General features: G+C 39.9%; 1 protein-coding gene across 3 annotated transcripts in view; it reads left to right on the top strand.

Moving 5' to 3' along the window:
• The first annotated feature begins 286 nt into the window (after positions 1 to 286).
• UGP2 (UDP-glucose pyrophosphorylase 2) overlaps positions 287 to 19,728 on the top strand; it is a 57,287-nt gene continuing 37,845 nt past the window's right edge. Inside the window, exon 1 of one of the 3 annotated variants that reach the window (XM_027555626.1) lies at positions 287 to 470. Coding sequence is in view for 1 of the 3 variants with exons in the window: in XM_027555624.1 (XP_027411425.1) it covers positions 2,357 to 2,375 (19 nt within the window). In the remaining 2 variants the exon portion in view is untranslated. Of the gene's footprint in view, positions 471 to 1,094; positions 1,380 to 1,705; positions 2,376 to 19,728 lie in introns of those variants that run through there. The other 2 variants (XM_027555625.1, XM_027555624.1) reach the window with 2 other exon arrangements.

Genomic DNA, 19,728 nt, shown 5'->3' on the forward strand with positions numbered 1-19,728 from the left:
ATATTTTTGGATTTCACAGAAAAAAGATTTTATCAAGCGTTATCGTTCTCCAGTATGACAAATGAATCATTGGCCTTTTCTATGTTACTTCAGTAACATTCCCATAGGAATATGCAGCACTAAAGAGAATAGTTTGTTTACAGAATGAGTCATTTAAAAACTCTCGCTTACCTTGGTTGATTAGTGTTTTCCAATGCCTCAAGCTCTTCTAGAATGACTTGATTTATAGAAGGCACCTTAAGATAGCGCTGACAATTCACTTGTCCCAATGCAGGCGGGTTGAGTCATGACTTGCAAAGTCTGAGATACACCCACTGGCCGGCGCACTGGGTCATACAGGCAGGTGGGGTTGGCAATACCAGGTGTGATTTAGCGGCGTTGGGCGGGCCCTCTTGCAGTCCCCGAGTCACTGCCAACGTTCTAGCTTTTAAAATCCTCTTTCCTTGAGGACTTCAAGAGTCTACTAAAAGGTAAGTGTCTCATGATGGGTAACCAAAGTCACTTCCCCTTTTATTGAACAAGTGAACCGACTAGCACAACGACAACCTCTGTAGGAATTGGAACTGGGGTGGTAGTTATGGTGTGAGAGCCTTCACATGGCATTTTCTTCGATGCCCTACATTTCTCCTCCTGTTAGTAAGTACCACACATCCAACTGCTTATTCCTTAACCCTCCCGACATTTTCACCCTCCCGACACCAGCTGTGTGAGAAGAGTTTGTGTTTACTGAGAAGGGCCTGGGGTCTCTCAGGGTAGTTGCTTTTGGAGGCGGGGGGCAGAGGGCGATCTGGACCTATCCGCCGAGTACATAACTATCTTCAATCTCTGGTAAGCGGAAACATTTTTAAGCAGTACGAAAATAACCAATCGTGCTTCAGGTTCTCTCTCTTGCTAAAGTATCTGTGGAAGGCTGGGAGTTGTACTGGTGAAACACTCCTTTCTCAGCCGCAGAACGCGCGGCCCCCATCGCAGCTTCGGCTCCGGGAGTTGCCTCAGGCCGCAGACGCCCCACCCGCTGACACTTCCGTGCGTCTCATTGGCCAGGCCCTGAACCCGCCTCGGCTCCTGACTGGAGGCTGCTCCTGTCTGTCTGCGCGGTGGGTGCATTTCCGCATTGAAGGGGCCGCTCCAAATGGAGGGGGAGGGGAGGTGTTTAGGAGAAAGTGGGGGCTTTGGATGTCGGGATCCCGCAGCTAGGTGGACCGAGGGGGTCAGCAGCTGGGCTGTGACAACTGGCGAGGGGCTCGAGGTGCATTTGTGAGGGGAGAGAGGGAGAGAGAAGGGTGCCTCAGAGGTGACATTCTCTCAGCCTGCAAGTCTTCTTCCAGGGGCGCTACAAACGCCCCCAGTTTCCCAGCTGCTAAAGGAAGAGGAGGAAGGTGGGTCTCGGTGGCGGTTTGGGGAGGGGCCGGGGCGGGCTTCCCACCACTCTAAGGGCGAGTGTGTTGCCCTTTCTGAGGCTTGTAGAGCCAGTCTACTCAACCTGCACTTTGGCCCCGGAGGCCGAATTTGGGGTTCGGCCAAGAGAAACTAGAATGTGTGAGGGTTGGGGCTGACTCCGGCCCCTCGGATTCGGGGCGGCACAGGGGTTCTCCGCTCGCGGGTGGCCCCCTAGTGTCCGCTGCGGGGGAGGGGCTCTGTAGCTTTCGGCCCCTCCCGGGAAAAAGCCGCGGCCGCTTGCAGCTGGGAGGCTGGCGTCTGGAGGCCCCGGCCCGCCTCCGGACGGCACGCCGAATTCTTAGCGCCTCCGAGTCCCGGGATGTTTCTGAGCGGGTAGAAAGGACTGCATCGTCCCCCTTGGCAGGCCTCCCCCTCCTCCCGATCCCTGCTGGGGCGGGAACCGCTGTTGGCCTGAGTTTCCCCGGGAACCGTCCTGAGGCCGGAAGGCAGCAAGGGGAGGGGATGTAGGGGTGCGGCCCGCCTGTGCCCGCGGCCGTCCAGCCCCCGAGGGCGTGGGGACCCGGGGGGGGCGGTGAAGCCGCTCTAGATCCGCCTCTTTCATTGATGAAATTTAAGTTCGTGTGATTTTACCTTTTCCGGGAGCCTCCAGCTGGCCCTCATTTGTGTCAGGGGTGCAGTGTAGGCTGGAGTTCCAAGCAGACTCAGTCGCACCAAGTTTCTGTCTTTTGAAAGTGGGGAAGGGGGTTAAGTTTTTTTTTTGTTTTGTTTTGTTTTTTTGGAGGCAGTTTTAGTTTTTTGAGTAAATACTCTCCTAAGTGGCCAAACATAGGAAGAGAAGAAAGAATTCGTCATTTGTTAAAGCAGGAGTGGAAGAAAGACCTCTATAGCGTTGACTCCTCTAGACATTTAAATATATTTATATTTGTAAGCCAGCGTATTTTAATAAATCCCTAAAATGTCGAGATTTGTACAAGGTAAGACACGCTTCTTCTTATCTCCGGGGTTGCTCTAGCAGTACCGAACTTGGGGACCGGCAGTGGAGAGGTTGGTGGGTGGTTTGGAAGTGGAAATGTTCATTTGAGATACTGTTTGCGAAACCCTTTTCGTTAAATTGACATTTGAGCTGTCTTGAGCTGCTGGGTTGGCGTTTCAGATAACGTATCATTTATACCCTTGTAGTCTGCTGCATTTAGTTCTGCCTCCCTGAAATCAGGTTAGTAGCACCCTGGCTTCCCGGGATAGTAGCTGTAAATGATGATAAAACAGGATTTTGGCTGCCGATTGATGCCTGTTCTCTTTTCATGGTCGAAGTCGAGGTAACTCTGGGTGCGGACGGGAAGGGGAACTGAGAGGGTTGAGGAAAGGCAGGTGGGTTTAGCCAGGACGGTTGGGGAAGCTTTAGTGTTCTCAGCTTCTCCGTTTGTGTGTACGTGGTCTGAGTCTCAGATTCATTTATTGCGAAACAGGGAGTAGCTCGTAGAAGCTGGAGGTCATTTCAGCAGAAGAAATGACTTTGCTGCATTGCTGTTTGTTTTTTTTTTTCCCCTCTTGAAATCTGTAAAGATTATTAGGGTTTCTTTGAAATTAGCAAATTGCTCTCTAATTCTACATGTGTGTTTGGAAAAGGTTTAAAGAATGCATCTCAACTAAATTAAGCAGTAATGTTATGTGTGTGTATGTGTGTGTGTGTGTACACTTTGAAACTGATGCTACCTTAAACCTCTGTCATCAGTGTGTAGCATGGGACTTGCCTTCTCTTTATGTAAGGAAACCCTTTTTTTGAGGACCCAAGAGTGTGAAAGCTTCAGCCATCTTGCTGAAAACACAGCTAGTAAAGTTCACAACCACTTAATGTGGCTCTCAATAAATGCAGATGTACTTTAAAAAAATTGTATCAGTAATGGCCATCATTTGGCCCTGGGCATAAAAATGTCATAGTAGGTTTTACATCACTACTTTATTAACTCTTGAGTTTTGTATAATAAAATAAGAGACTTTGACTGCCTGCATTATTTTGAAAACAGATGGGATTCTTATCTGCCTTTAGCACAAAGCTCAGAAATGTCACTTGTCATTAAACTTCTAAATTCATATTATGCTTTATATGTGATGAAGGAAGCCTCTTATGTTCAGACTGAATAAATGTCTTAGTCAAGAATAGAAGGTAGAGGTAACTGTCAGAAGTTTGCTTGTTTTTGTAATGATGACATTTAATTACCAGAAAGCCAGTATTGGAATAATATGCTAGAGATAAGTGGACAAGTCACTTCTTTTTAAAGATTGAGAATATTATTAAACTCCAGATGTTCTTGTTGTTACGGTGTAGAGCAGCTTACAGAAGGGGCGTTGTGGATTGACTGGTGTCAAGTCTTTTGCTGTTAATGGCTAACTAATTGCTTTCAGGAGGTATTAAGTGGTAGTACCTGGGTATATTGTTATTCCTTTCTCTTGTCATCCACTTTTTCTTTTTTAATAAACTTTTTTATCTTGGGATACCTTTAGATTTGTAAAAAAGTCTCACATACATCACAACTAAGAAATTATCACCAGTAACGTTACTATTAACTGAACCACAGACAGACTTTCCATGATTCAATCCAACACTGCATTTACTTGCCATCCAATTTTGCTCTAAATGGTAGTTTTCATTTTTAAATTTGACAATTTTGCACAAAAAGATGACACACCTCTCCCCTCTGAAAAAAAGTTTAACATGATTTTGCTCCTGTTTATCATTGTTTAAATTTGAACATCAACTGTAAATTCTCTGTGTATTAACTCTGTTGCTATGATAAGTGATAAATTTATTGGCACATAAATCCATTGTCTCCGCATATCAGTTTTTTAAGTAAAAGGGTTGGGATTTTTGTTTCTGAATTTTTTGGTAGTAGATGAAATTGATCTTTGCTGTTGTACTTCTTAATATTTCTGTGCATTGATACTTAGCTTGTACCACTTCATAAGGAAAGGAATGGACAAATATTAGGCCCCTAAGGGAGGCCTGGCGAGCAGCAATTCATGGGGTCGCAAAGAGTCGGACATGACTGAGCGACTCAACTGAACTGAAGCTGTTTTCATATGTTGTCTCATTTAAGCTTCACAAGAACCCTGAGAGGTAGTATATTTATAGGTGATGAAATTTAAGTATCTTATCCAAAGTTCACAGCTAGTAAGCACTGAAATTCATATATAAATGTGTCTAAACGCTTGTCCTTTTGTTGCCTCCTAAGCTAAAAACTTATCAGGAACAATGGCTCCTTTCTCCAACTAGACTGTTAGTTCCCTGTGGGCCAAGATAATATTATATCCCTGGGGGAAATACAGTGTCTTGAAGTGGTAGATGCTCTGAAAGAACCTGTCACAGATGATGGATGAGAAACACAGCACTTTTTTAGTAGTTTAGCCCACATTTGGTTGTAGTTTATTAATAACACCTCTAATATAATTGCTGAGAAAGATAAAAGGGATGGACCTAGGTTTGAATCCTGTTACTGATAGGTAATCATAGACACATAATTTTTCTGAATCTTCATTTTTATTAATACTTATATAAACATTGGGTATTAACACTTATGCCATAGGGTTTTTGAGAAGCTGAAATGAGACAAATTATGTGAGTGCAGTTTGACGGGGCAGTAAATTTTCCTTTCCTTTCTTAAAATGGTGATGGCTTTTTGGATAGCATTGCCACCATAAATATAACCGCATGTCACCCAACAGAAGCAGAACAAGTCACCTATGACAGTTCTTTATTTTCCTATTCCAGTTTTGGTGTTCAGGCCTCCAGCAACTTGGTGATACATATATTTTTAAAGTATGGAGTTGGAGGGGAAAGCTTGAACGATGATGTGAATACATAATTGGTGAGAGTTTTTGTTTCAGTCCAGTCAACAACAAAATTTTGAGCTCTTCTAATATGCTAAATTGGGATTTCTCTTGTATCCCTTATGATGGGCACAGATCTGGGTATTATACCTGTGTGTTGTGTGCACTTATGTTTAAATGTCCTGAAATCTGGTTGCTACACTTGGCTTGAATCTCTTGTCTCAAAACTAGGCTCTGTGCATTATAAGAATGCTAAGTATCTCCATTCTTAAGCACTTTGACTGTAAGTTATTAGGTAGAAATGTTTAACTAATAAAAATATTTAACGTCAGTAGGTAGGAGAATTCTCAGTATATGTAATACTCAGCCAGGAGAAGATTTAACTTATTTTGGGCATCTCTCAAGTCTGTGTTCCTCAGGCACTTAAGATTCCTTCTCATAGGAGGATTGTTTATTGGATCTCTGGCTTAATTCCCTAGTTGGTGTATTCTGCCCTCATGTCACCTTCTGTCTGCCTGTAAAATTGCATCTCCATTTGCTAGTTTTCTCCATCCCAGGGGTTGTTGCAGGGTCCTCAATTATTCTAAATAAATGTGACTACTATTTGATTGAGTACTAAATAAATGTATCTACTACTTGCCATAGTTGGAGGTGATACCTTCTCCTATGACCTGCTGGTTCATCAGCAGCTAGGACTTTTGCCAGGTGTGTCAATGGGTGCATTTGGAATTTGGCTTCCCAAAGGATCTGAGAGCTACGGGGCAATCTGCATACATGATTTGAAACTTATAAATGGTGCTGGGCCTATTGTCATCTAGCCAACTAAGGCTGTGTTATGTACTTATGCTGTAATTTAGAGGAACTTTGAAACATCTCTTTCTTTTTTTTTTTTTTTAATTAAAAAAAATTTTTTTTTGGCTGCGGCACATGCAGGTTATAGTTCCCCAAGAAGGGATCAAACCCATGCTCCTGGAGTGGAAGCGCAGAGCCTTAACCTCTTGGCCACCAGGAAAGTCCCTAGAGGAACTTAAAAAAAAAAAAACTTTAATCTATCTGAATTATATAAAAATGGCCCTTAATATTCTTAAATTGAAGTCCTTCCTTCTATTTCAGGGAAAGCCATTTGAGTGCCTCTGTGTCACTTAAAAAATATTTGAGGCCTGTCAACTTTTCCATTTGTTGGAATTCTCTTTTCATGTCTTTAGTTTGGTGATTCTTGTTTGGTCAATGGCAGCTAGCCAGGGAAGATTAGTTGAACTAATTATAACAGGAGGGGTCTCAGATGAACATCAGGGTGAGAAGCATTCTGGGGCTTGGTTGTAGAGGTCAGGCCTAAGCCTGGTTCTTCTCAAATCCTAAGACCAAATTTAGCCTGTAGCTGACTATTTAGATGACTAGGATGTTTTCAGCCCAGGGAGGTTGTGGCATGGATTTGAGGCAAGACTAGAGGTGGCAAAGCAATGATTAAGGCACACTTCTCATTTTTTAAAGATGTAGCTTAGCATTCATTATGTTGCTTGAGAAGGAGAAGGATTTAGTTAAATTCATAGTCACAGTTATACATGAAAAATTAAAAGAAATTCAGAGTTGTACTGATGAACACTCTTTGTTTTCTAATGTGGATCTTGGTCAGATCATCTTTGTTCCAGTAAAATGGGTGATTTTGATAACTGGGTCTTTCTTCCAGTAAAATGGATGATTTTCATTTGTGAGAGTCTACCAGGTGGCTCAGTGGTAAAGAATCCACCTGCCAATTCAGGAGACACAAGTTTGATTCATGGGTCAGGAAGATCCCCTGGAGGGGGATATGGCGACCCACTCTAGTATTCCTGCCTCGAAGATCCCACGGACCGAGGAGACTGCAGGGCTACAGTCCATAGGGTGGCAAGAGTAAGACACGACTGAGCTGAGCACTCATAAAGAAAATAAATTGAACATTAGAGAAATAAGAAATATTAACTGGTATACTTCTTGGAAGTGTCAGTTTAATATTCTGAAGATAAATTGAAAAATAACTTTAAAAGGAAATGACAATGTTAATTTTGTAATATTGAGGCTTCCCTGGTAGCTCAGTTGGTAAAGAATCTGCCTGCAATGTAGGATACCCTGGTTTGATTTCCTAGGGCTGGAAGATCCCCTGGAGAAGGGATAGGCTTCCCACTCCAGTATTCTTGGGCTTCCCTGGTGGCCCAGTTACAAACTATTAATTTTGTAATATTATGTCACATTTTTCTTGTAATATACTAATAGTTCACATTCACAGTTCATACTCACTTCCCATTCTCTCTGTATTTATTTTTCTTCATAGAAAATTCCAGTAACTTGTGAATTGTAGTAACTTTGCTTAAAAGATACTTGAGGAACATTAGTTGGGCTTGTAATAAAAATATTCTGAGTCAAAGAATAATATACTGTAATTTTCCAGCTTCCACCAAGTTGAATTTGGTACTTTTTGTGGAAGTGCAGGTATTAGGAGTTCCCATTGGATCTCTCCATTTCTGAAAAGTTAGTATAAACAAGTATTTGAAAGTTTAACTCTGGATTATCTGTAAATATGAATAATTAAGAGTTGACTGTATTAACCTTGTGTAACATGATTCATCCTCATATCCAGAATTTATGCTAGTGGAGAAAATCCCAGTGATATTAGAATAAAACTGTCAGTGAGATCCTCTGAAAATTTGGGATTTAATGAATGTGCAAGTGTGATTCACTTTCCACCCTTTGATTGCTTGGGATCTCTGTGGAAGCTTGGCTTTCTAGACTGTGTCCTTTTGTCACAGCCTACAGTTTCATTTCCAAGCTTTCATGTTTTAACTTGGTGTAATGGTATTTGGAATTTTGGACGTCTTGGTCTTGGGTAATTTGATGGCTTATCCCAGGCACAGTGACTATTAATTGAAACCATATGTCTTAGATCTCTAAAATTCTACCACCAGCCATGCATCTTTCTATTAATAGCTTACTAAATTCTTTGCAAGTTGGGTTGCTAAACTATTGAAAGAAAATTAAACTTTATGTGTTTCTTGGTTGGGTTTATGTGTGAAAAGGGGGATAATGCTCCATTTGAAATCTGTTTCCCAGTTCTGTCGACTGGTGATGCAGGCATTTCCTTTAGTTTGTTGCACAGTAATTGTCTAGGACTCAAATTCTGCCTCTGCCAACAGACCCATTGTTTTTCTCACTCACTGCCAAATGAAATTGACTGTGCCCCCAAAACCATTTTGACAATTAAGGATTGTTTTTGAGAGCCATGGAGAAATTGACTGTTGTCATCTTAGTTACTTATATAAACAACAAAATGTTCTGTTTTCCAAACCTTGCTGGATGTTTGTTAGTTTTTCTGTATAAATCAAGAGAGTTCCATGTTTCTCTGTGATTTTTTAACTTGTATCTTAAAAAAAACAAAACCACTATTCGTTGTATTCATGTACAAATTCATTATGTTCAGTCTACTGCTTAATTGTTAGTCTTCAAATTGTAAAAAATGCTATTCTAGGGGACACTCTGTTTAACAATGGTTCTACTTGCTCTTTGGCCACAAAGGTAATTGAAGTTTGTGTTTCTCTCTGGTTGTTGCCCTGGCAAAGGCTGATGTGATTTTCATTTATGTTATAACCCTACCTAGAATTTTAAAACTCCCAAAGAGTGCAGGAAAACAGAGTGACACAGTTCTGCACTGTGGGTTCACTTGCGGGTTCATTTATGCCAATGGTAAAATGCTTAGTCCTGGTAATAAAATATTTATAGAGTACATAAAAGCTTTCTTCGATTTTTCATTGCCCAGAAAATAAACAATATAGAAGGAAAAGTGAAGAGCACAAGAGAATGTTTATTATGATGTGTAGTTTTTAATTTTTCATCTTGTGCAGTAACCTCACTTAATAGAGATATTTGAATTTTTGCCAGTTTTCCTTCAGATTTGGTGGCATACAACCTGGAGGTGGCAAGCCACGTAAACAAACGCACTGTAACAGAGAAAGGGGAGAACTTCCTCCAGGAAGGAGAAGCAGGGCACTGGGCAGCAGGATTGGGATTCCTGCTTGTCACTGCCACTGTGTCCTTTGGTAAATCAGCATCTCTAGGGCCCTATTTCATTTTCAAGGGAATTAGACTCATCAAGTTATTTCAAATCCTAAAAGATGACGCTGTGAAAGTGCTGCACTCAATATGTCAGCAAATTTGGAAAACTCAGCAGTGGCCACAGGATTGGAAAAGGTCAATTTTCATTCCAGTCCCAAAAAAGGCAATGCCAAAGAATGCTCAGACTAGCATACAATTGCACTCATCTCACACGCTAGTAAAGTAATGCTCAAAATTCTCCAAGCCAGGCTTCAGCAATACATGAACCGTGAACTTCCAGATGTTCAAGCTGGTTTTAGAAAAGGCATAGGAACCAGAGATCAAATTGCCAACATCTATGGATCATGGAAAAAGCAAGAGAGTTCCAGAAAAACATGTATTTCTGCTTTATTGACTATGCCAAAGCCTTTGTGTGGATCACAATAAACTGTGGGAAATTCTGAAAGAGATGGGAATACCAGACCACCTGACCTGCCTCTTGAGAAATCTGTATGCAGGTCAGGAAGCAGCAGTTAGAACTGGACATGGAACAACAGACTGGTTCCAAATAGGAAAAGGAGTACATCAAGGCTATATATTGTCACCTTGCTTATTTAACTTATATGCAGAGTACATCGTGAGAAACGCTGGGGTGGAAGAAACACAAGCTGGAATCAAGACTGTCGGGAGAAATATCAATAACCTCAGATATGCAGATGACATCACCCTTATGGCAAAAAGTGAAGAGGAACTAAAAAGCCTCTTGATGAAAGTGAAAGTGGAGAGTGAAAAAGTTGGCTTAAAGCTCAACATTCAGAAAACGAAGATCATGGCATCTGGTCCCATCAATTCATGGGAAATAGATGGGGAAACAGTGGAAACAGTGTCAGACTTTATTTTTGGGGGCTACACAATCACTGCAGATGGTGACTGCAGCCATGAAATTAAAAGACGCTTACTCCTTGGAAGGAAAGTTATGACCAACTTAGATGGCATATTCAAAAGCAGAGACATTACTTTGCCAACAAAGGTCCGTCTTGTCAAGGCTATGGTTTTTCCAGTGGTCATGTATGGATGTGAAAGTTGGACTATGAAGAAATCTGAGTGCCGAAGAATTGATGCTTTCGAAGTGTGGTGTTGGAGAAGACTCTTGAGAGTCCCTTGGACTGCAAGGAGATCGGCCCTGGGATTTCTTTGGAAGGAATGATGCTAAAGCTGAAACTCCAGTACTTTGGCCACCTCATGCGAAGAGTTGACTCATTGGAAAAGACTCTGATGCTGGGAGGGATTGGGGGCAGGAGGGAAAGGGGATGACAGAGGATGAGATGGCTGGATGGCATCATCGACTCGATGGACATGAGTTTGAGTGAACTCCGGGAGTTGGTGATGGACAGGGAGGCCTGGCGTGCTGCTATTCATGGGGTCGCAAAGAGATGGACATGACTGAGTGACTGAACTGAACATAAATCAAATTATAGGCAAGCCTATTAAATCATTTTTTAGTCCTTTATTGTGGTTTTATACTGTATCCCTTTACTGTCCTCTCAACAAATGGGTATGACAGGCCCCTTACCATCCATAAAACTTGATGCCAAGTGATGTTATTTAACTAGTTGGCACATCTCTCCTGAATGTTCGGTTTTCCAGAAATGATATTTTCTGGGTTTTTCTTTTGATTTTTAATTGCTGTGTGTTTTTCTTTCTTTCTTTTTTTTTTAGTTTTAAGAGCTACCATCTTGTATGAGAGCAAGGTTAAGCGTAATTATTAATGAGAAATCTGGTTTATGTATAAATTCTAACAGTTAAAAAAATTTAAGCAAGCAATGCATGATTAACAAAAATCTTGATAATCAAGTATCTCTGCATATCTGGTGGTAGAACAGTTCTCAAAAGCCTGGTTGGTACCTTTTAATTTTTGTTAAAACTCATTTATAGCATTCATATGGCTTTTACCTGTGCAAGTGTTAGGATATACATGGCTGAGTCATTTAAAAGTCTTTGCAAATGTAAATAATCATAGTTTATAATATAAAATAATCAATACTAATAGATTAAAATATAAAATACAATACTTTTAATACTAAAAGATCACATAAAATTGTATAAAACCAACTAATTGATTTTTCTTTATGATTGAATGACATGGACTTTATTTTTCTGTATTTTACTGAATTAAGCTAAATTAAAATATATACATTACCCACTTTTGTTTAACCTCTAAAGTTTGTGAAAACATTACAGTAACATTTATACACAATAATAAAGAATTGAAAAAAATTTAGCGATCATTTTGTCTAGGCCTATAAGTTTGAAATTTCTTTGACGACATCCCTGAAACTGCCTGATAAATCAGCCTCTACTTGAGAAACCTTAGGGACTTCAAGTACTCAAGACACTGTCCCTACTTTTCTTAGCCCTTCTTCTCCATGGCCTGAAATCATGGCTCTTGAACACTGTCTCTTTGACCTTACCAGGTACTACCTCCACTGGACTGGACCCTAACATCTTTATACCCAGACATAGTTGTATCATAGTAGACTCTTACTCATTGATTTAATAAACATTACTTGAGAATCTGCTATGTTTCTAGCTCTGTCTTAAGAATACATTGGGATTACATAGATGAACAAAATACATATGATATATCTTTGGATATTACAGGGTAAGATATACATTGAATAAATCTAGAAAATATGATATCATAAAGGGGAGGTTCAAGGATCTACCACGTGAAAACATGATGGGCGACTGTGCTTAGTTTAGAAAGATTTCTAGGAAGAGGTTACATTTAAACTAAACACTTACAAATGATATATTATTGGCTATTCAAACCACTACAGTGCTACAGACAGGCATCTCAGCAAAGAATTAGTTTTGGGGGTTTTTGATATGTGTCTGATACAGTACAGATTAAAACCTCCACATAGCAGAGTTAGGGTAGAAAGGGGGACCTCTTTGTGTGTTCAGAAGCTACTTACTACCTAGAACTCTAGGAGTGCCACCCCCAACAATAGCAGACATTATTCACGTCACACAGAGTTTAAGCTTTGGGGGGCTGAGAGATCAGAGAGGTTTCCCAGTTGTTGGGATGATTCTTATGATTTTGAAATTCACAACTGGGCCTTTAATTTCTATTTTTTCCTCCTCATTTCTGCTCACCCTTCTCTAAAAGCATTGAATGACACTTGAGATATGTGTTTTGGAACAGTCTTACAATAGTTAGGATGGTTTTAATTTTATACAGCAGAAAAATACCGACTCAGTTAGCTTAAAAAAAAAAAAAAAATGAGAGACTTGAAGTGGGATGTTCCAGAGTTGTTTAATTCAGTACAAAAACAGCATCAGTCTTTTCTTTCTTCTGTCCTTTTAAGTATGTTTGCCTCATTCTTGGGTCAGCTTTCTTCAGAGTCACTAAATATCAGAAGAAACCCAAGGTGAGGGATAGACACATATTCATTTTTCTCAGGTTTCTGTTCTTTCAGTGAGTAATGCCTTTATCCAAAGTTCTTTGGCAAACCATATCTTTGAGGCTCACTGGCCAGAATCATTTTATGTTTCACATTTAAACCAATCCTTGGGAAGGCTTTCAACCAGTCTGGGCCTAGTGCCATCTTTGAAGGCCTTGAAACAGAATAGATGACCAGAATAGCATTGGGGTAGGAAGACCATTGACATGCATGGCTGCTACAAACATGTTCAGATAATTGGAGTATAATCTATATCAGAGCTACTCAAGGCAATAGTAGCAACATTCAGTTATTAGAAATGCAAATTCTCCTCACACTAGACCCAGAATCAGAATCTCTGGGCACTTGCCCAGAAATCTATGTTTTAACAAGCCCTCCAGGAGATCTGTATGCATATTAAGGTTTTAGAAGTCCTATTGAAACAGGAACTTGGAACCTTTAGGCTTTCTTCTTGAGCACTTTCATTAGCTTTAGCTACTCAAAAAAAGTACTTCAGCTTGGCTTTTTAAGATGTGCCTGGCTCAGGAATTTGTATTTCTTTTCCATCAAGTGAAAATCCCACCAAATGGAGAAGAGAAGTGATATAATTAGAGTTGCATTTTTAGGGAAACAAACCCATTCTACCTGGTATCACCAGATTAGAGTGACAGATGGGTTGACTAGTTAGACAACTATTGTCGTCATGACCAGGAGAGTGAAATTAAGGTTGCAGCTATAGGAATTAAAAGCAATGAATGGAATGGTAGTGATTCAGTTAAGTTTGGTATTGGATTTGGATGTAATGTGAAGAAGGATGAACCACCTGTGGCTGAGGTTTCTAGGTTGCCTACCAGTGATTAGCAGAATGTCAATGCCATGGAGGCTGGGGCAGGGAGATGAATTTAGTTTAGATGATGAGTTTGGTTTCCATGTTGAGTTTGAGGTACCCAACTGGGTGTCCAGGTGCAAAAGGTCTAGAAGGTGGTAGGGAATGTTAACCTGGAGCTCAGGAAAAAAGATCAGGATGAGAGGCATGTATTTAGGAGTTATCAGTAAGGAGAACAATAAGGGAACGAATAAGGGGGGAAATAGTCTGGGAACAGAATCTTTAGAAACCCAGAGAGTAGGAGGAGAAAGGAGGAGCCAGTTATGGAAATTGAGGCATGGTTATAATAAAAGGAGATGATGTAGGATAATACTGGGTAGCTGAATCCATAGAAGAGTTTTTTTTAGGAGGAATATTCACAAACAGCTGAGTTTAAAGGACTGCAATTAGAGCCCAGGAGAGGCTGGTTAGCTTTAATAGGTCATAAATCTAGTCAGCATATATCCTCAGCTTTGTGCGTGCGTGCTAAGTTGCTTCAGTCATGTCTGACTCTGTATGACCCCATGGACTGTAGCCCGCCAGGGTCCTCTATCCATGGGATTTTCCAGGCAAGAATACTGGAGTGGGTTGCCATGCCCTCCTCCAGGGGATCTTCCCAACCCAGAGATCAAACCCGTGTCTCTTGCGTCTAAACTGTATTGGCAGGTGGGTTCTTTAATACTAGCGCCACGTAGGAAGCCCCATCCTCAGCTTTATTCATGCTTATTTCTGGTTGCCATTGCATTCTTAGAGTTTCATGCTTATTTGGATCGCAGGTCATTTCCTGGTTTAAGTGAGCTCACCGGTTCTATGACTTTGGGTACCTCTCCTTATGCATTTCCAAGGAAGGTTAGGACTAATTAGATCTGAGGGATAGGAGGTGGCCTAGGAGGGAGGGTTCCTCACCTTCCTTGCCCTTGGTGTTCTCTGTGCCCTGCTCCCTGTGAAGCTAGCTTTCTGCTTTGAAACGTGAAGTTGTTCTGTCTGTGTCTATATCAGAATGTCAGGGGAAGGGTATTATGTATACTTCTTAGTTGCTGAAATGGATAAAATAACAGAATTAAGAAACAAAAACAATAATTTGTTTGATTGAATATCTCATACTTCTCAGTTCTGTTGCTTTCCTCCTCCCCTTTTCCTCCCTTTCCCGCTTTTTTGGCGCCACTTGGATAGGGAAAAGTCCATGATGTTGAAATCTTAGTACTCATGAACAGGGAAAAGTTAGGAAGTTGAGGCAGGGGAAAGGTGTCTAAAAAGCTACTGCCTGTTTTATCCTCAGTTGGCTAAATTGTCATTAAGTCAACTAAGACAATACTTGTAAACCCAGCTTGATGTGAGCTTCCTGTAATAAAACATTCTGATAGAAATGCTTTTGAAGGAGAATGTTACTTAGGAATTTTGTGCCAAAGAGTAGAGAGAGCCAGACTAGTTGGCAGAAATGAGCAGGATATTTCTACCTCACTGTGGTGGAATTGGGTTCAGAATAAACTGACTTTGTTTCCAGCATTAGCCTGCTCTATGACCTTGGGTAGGTCATTTAACTTTTCAACCTCAGTTTCCTCATTTGTAAAATGTTGAGAGTAGATTAAATTCTCTCTCTCATCTCTAAAAATGTCTTGATTTTATGAGTGAGGTAATGAAGTGTTTTGTCCCTAAAATGCTCTCTATCTAAAGTAGAGGGGAATCAATTCTCTATTGTTAGGAAGTGACGGGGGACAAAACATCTTAGGAGGTTCTAGTTTGTATTCGGAGAAGGCAGTGGCACCCCACTCTAGTACTCCTGCCTGGAAAATCCCATGGACGGAGGAGCCTGGTAGGCTGCAGCCCATGGGGTCGCTAAGAGTTGGACACTACTGAGCGACTTCACTTTCACTTTTCACTTTCTTGCATTGGAGAAGGAAATGGCAACCCACTCCAGTGTTCTTGCCTGGAGAATCCCAGGGACAGGGGAGCCTGGTGGGCTGCCGTCTATGGGGTCACACAGAGTCGGACACGACTGAAGCGACTTACCAGCAGCAGCAGCAGTTTATATTAGTCAGTGGGTTCTTTAATTGACCTTCCATTAGAAACACAGCTGCCATTGCCAGAAGTGTAACTTGAGAATGTTAGGTCCAAGAAAGCTTCTAAGTTCTATACTTCTTTTCCTACCAAAAACTCCAAGTCTTTCTTAAAGAATTCAGGAATGGATAAAAGAGGTCACTGCAAAGGGAAATGGTTTCTAGTGCTGTGCTTCTTAGTCTGTGCCAGGTGCTTAAGAATAGACATTCTTCTTGATTAAACACACTTCCTTATTCTTGAAAATTCTTTATTCATTGAAAGCCCTTTCTTAAATGACTTAAAATCAGAAGTTTGTAGTAGCACCTCACACAGGAGAAAGGGAAGGAAACAGCAGTGGAAAGAGGTAGAAGAGGTAATGGGCTTGATTTTTCTATTGTAAAAGCTGTTCAGATTTGTAGAGGGGGAGAAGGAATGCAGATGGTTCTCTATTTGCTTTGGTGCCATATCAAATGAACAGGAGGAATAAGGTTTGGAATATTTGTCACAACTCAAGTGTGAATCTTGTGTTTCTGTTCCTGAAGGTTGGACCTACTGCAGCTGGCAAAGATCACATGTAGTTTTTTTTTTTTTAAAGTATTTATTTAGTATTAAATGTGAGGCTTTCAGTTCTTCTTTGCTAGGCTTGGAAGGGAGGATAGTAACATGGGTTCTGTGTGTTTTTAGCCTTAAATCACATACATTGATAGGCTATTGTTCTGCAGGATGAGTCTCTAAAGTTTGGTGTGGTGGGTTTTTGTTTTTTTTTTTTTTTTTTCTGTTTTCTAGGCTTTTCTCATGTCTCAAACAGCTCAGACTTTGTAGACTTGTAGTAAAAATAAATAAAATTTAATTTTATCTCACTTTTGGCATTTGCCCGAAATATAAGTTAAATATTTCCATCATTATTTGGAGGAATGTGACTATGCAGGCTGGCCTTTAGGACCTAACTTCAACAAAGCAGAGTCTTGTAGATGTTTTTGAGTCTAACAAAAAACTTTTAAAATTGTTTTATAGTAACTTCTTGATCTGTTTTAATCAGTCTGTGACATAGAATCAAATGATATATGCATTCTTTAGTGGTTTTATATTTAGTATACTTTTCTTCCAAGTGACTTTTTATTTAATATGGGAGTTAGTGGGGTACTTAACCTGTGACAAACTTTAAACTACAGCTAAGTTAGCCAGAGGATAACATGTGTGGTTGATGTCACATTAACTCTAGTTTAAAATGCTCTGTAGGGGTTTTTAGTTACCTGTCACAGTGATAGTGCTGAACCCCGAAGTGCATTGGGCTTCAATCTCTTGAATACTGTGGACCCATTAGAAGACTGTTTTTTTGATTGTTACAAATTGTAGTGCCTGAAAACATTCTTAAGATGATTGTCTTAGGGAAAAGAAAGGTTCTCCAAAGACAGAACAGGAAAAATTCTTTTAATAGAAAATAATTATGGTAGAAATGTCTGGTTCTTTAGAAATGCTGCACTTTTTGTATTTTCCATCATTGGTTCAGTTTGAACGAACGTGTGTAGTTCAGAGGTCTTTGTGTATGCATTTTAAAATTGGTAAATTACTTCATCTTTCAAGCTTTAATTCATTTTTAATTTTAATTTTACTTTGTGCAACATGTACATGGTTACCTGTTCTCTGCATTTGTAAATATAGACAGTATCAATTTGTTAATTCTGTAAGTAATTTTTATAATTATGTGACTCTATTTTGCACTTAAACTCTCTATGTGCAAAAAAAGTTGTACCAGTATGCTCATTCATTATCATTTTTTATAGATTATAATCAAATTGCAAATTACTAGTTGAAACATATCTTTGTTTATGAAACATAACCGTGTGTGTTTCTTATGATGTTTCTTAGCTCACATGTAAGTTGTTTATGAACCACAGTTTGAGTCATTTTGATAGTTTTACTGGAGTCCATAAACTTAGCCTTTAGAAAGAGCACAGTTAGAATATACTATTTTAGGATTAGATTGTGTGCTTTCACCAAATTCTTTTTTTTTTTTTTTAACATGGTGGAAATTGTGTATAAACTTTTTTTCGAAAAGCTATGATAAATATCTCACTTGTTAACATTTTTCAGTATTTGGGAGAGGCTGTCTGCATTAAATCACCTCAGGTGTTAAATATTTACTAATTGTTAACAGTAATTTAATTTCTGCTCTCAAAACTATCTTTAAAATATTGATTATCTTGCCTTTAATTTTGTCTATGTGTTTCCTTCTGCCCAGATAACAAATTAAGGAATTTATGGCATGTGGGAGTTTTTTTTTAGCTATTGTTGATACCAACATTTATAGAACTGACTAGCTATCAATGAAATGTAGCTTCAAAACACATTTTTAAGATTGAATTAGGTATTGAAGATGGGGGGACGTGAACAATAATCTCTTCCTTATTTTATAAGAAGTAGACAGAATTTCTGTTTAGATAATGAAGTACGTAAAACAGCCTGTGTTAGTATCTTTGTCCCAAGGTACTTGAGTCTGGGTTGTTTCCTTTTTCTGTATTTTTCTATTTTTGTTTGTTTTCACCTAACAGACATTTCGGTCATCTTTAGTTAGATCCATCTGTTACAGAGGTGTCTAGCTATGTCAAAAGTCCTGATAATCTTGTTCGACACAGATGAGCATAGAAGTTTAATTAGGAGCTAGAAACAGGGAGGCAGCCCTGTGCCCTTCTTTTAAAATGAAAATTTTTATGCCAGGCAAGTGGAGGCACTTTGGAATTGCCAGTATCTCTCAAGAGTTCTTCTTTAGGTAAGAATATAAACTGAAGTGACCCCCCCTTCTAAAATGGAAAAAAATCCTTAAATTTTTCATCTGGCCTGGAGGAAGAAGTCTTTTGTTTCAGTTGCCAAACCCTTCAGCTCTCTTATGAGGCAGCAGATCCATAAGGACATATTCCACAAAATATGCCCTTATTAATGTTACCAGTGGAACATTTCATGCAAAGATGGGCTCAGTAAAGGACAAAAATGGTATGGACCTAACAGAAGCAGAAGATATTAAGAAGAGGTGGCAAGAATACACAGAAGAACTGTACAAAAAAGATCTTCACGACCCAGATAATCACGATGGTGTGATCACTCACCTAGAGCCAGACATCCTGGAATGCAAAGTCAAGTGGGCCTTAGGAAGCATCACTATGAACAAAGCTAGTGGAGGTGATGGAATTCCAGTGGAGCTATTTCAAATCCTGGAAGTTGATCCTGTGAAAGTGCTGCATTCAATATGCCAGCCAATTTGGAAAACTCAGCAGTGGCCACAGGACTGGAAAAGGTCATTGTTCATTCCAATCCCTAAGAAAGGTAATGCCAAAAAATGCTCAAACTAGTACACAATTGCACTCATCTGACATGCTAGTAAAGTAATGCTCAAAATTCTCCAAGCCAGGCTTGGAGAATTCAAGCAGTACATGAACCATAAACTTCCAGATGTTCAAGCTGGATTTAGAAAAGACAGAGGAACCAGAGATCAAATTGCCAACGTCTGCTGGATCGTTGAAAAAGCAAGAGAGTTCCAGAAAAACATCTATTTCTGGTTTATTGACTATGCCAAAGCCTTTGACTGTGTGGATCACAATAAACTGTGGAAAATTCTGAATACCAGACCACCTGACCTGCCTCTTGAGAAAGCTGTATGCAGGTCAGGAAGCAACAGTTAGAATTGGACATGGAACAACAGACTGGTTCCAAATTGGGAAAGGAGTACGTCAAGGCTGTATATTATCACCGTGCTTATTTAACTTATATGTAGAGTACATCATGAGAAACGCTGGGCTGGATGAAGCACAAGCTGGAATCAACACTTCCGGGAGAAATATCAACAACTTCAGATATGCACATAACACCACCCTTAAGGCAGAAAGTGAAGAAGAACTAAAGAACCTCTTGATGAGAGTGAAAAAGTTGGCTTTAAGCTCAACATTCAGAAAACTAAGATCATGTCATCTGGTCCCATCACTTCATGGCAAATAGATGAGGAAACAGTGGAAGCAGTGTCAGACTTTATTTTTTTGGGCTCCAAAAGCACTGCAGATGGTGACTGCAGCCTTGAAATTAAAAGACATTTACTTCTTG

The sequence above is a fragment of the Bos indicus x Bos taurus genome, chromosome 11 (genome assembly GCF_003369695.1).
Source record: "Bos indicus x Bos taurus breed Angus x Brahman F1 hybrid chromosome 11, Bos_hybrid_MaternalHap_v2.0, whole genome shotgun sequence".
NCBI lineage: Eukaryota > Metazoa > Chordata > Mammalia > Artiodactyla > Bovidae > Bos > Bos indicus x Bos taurus.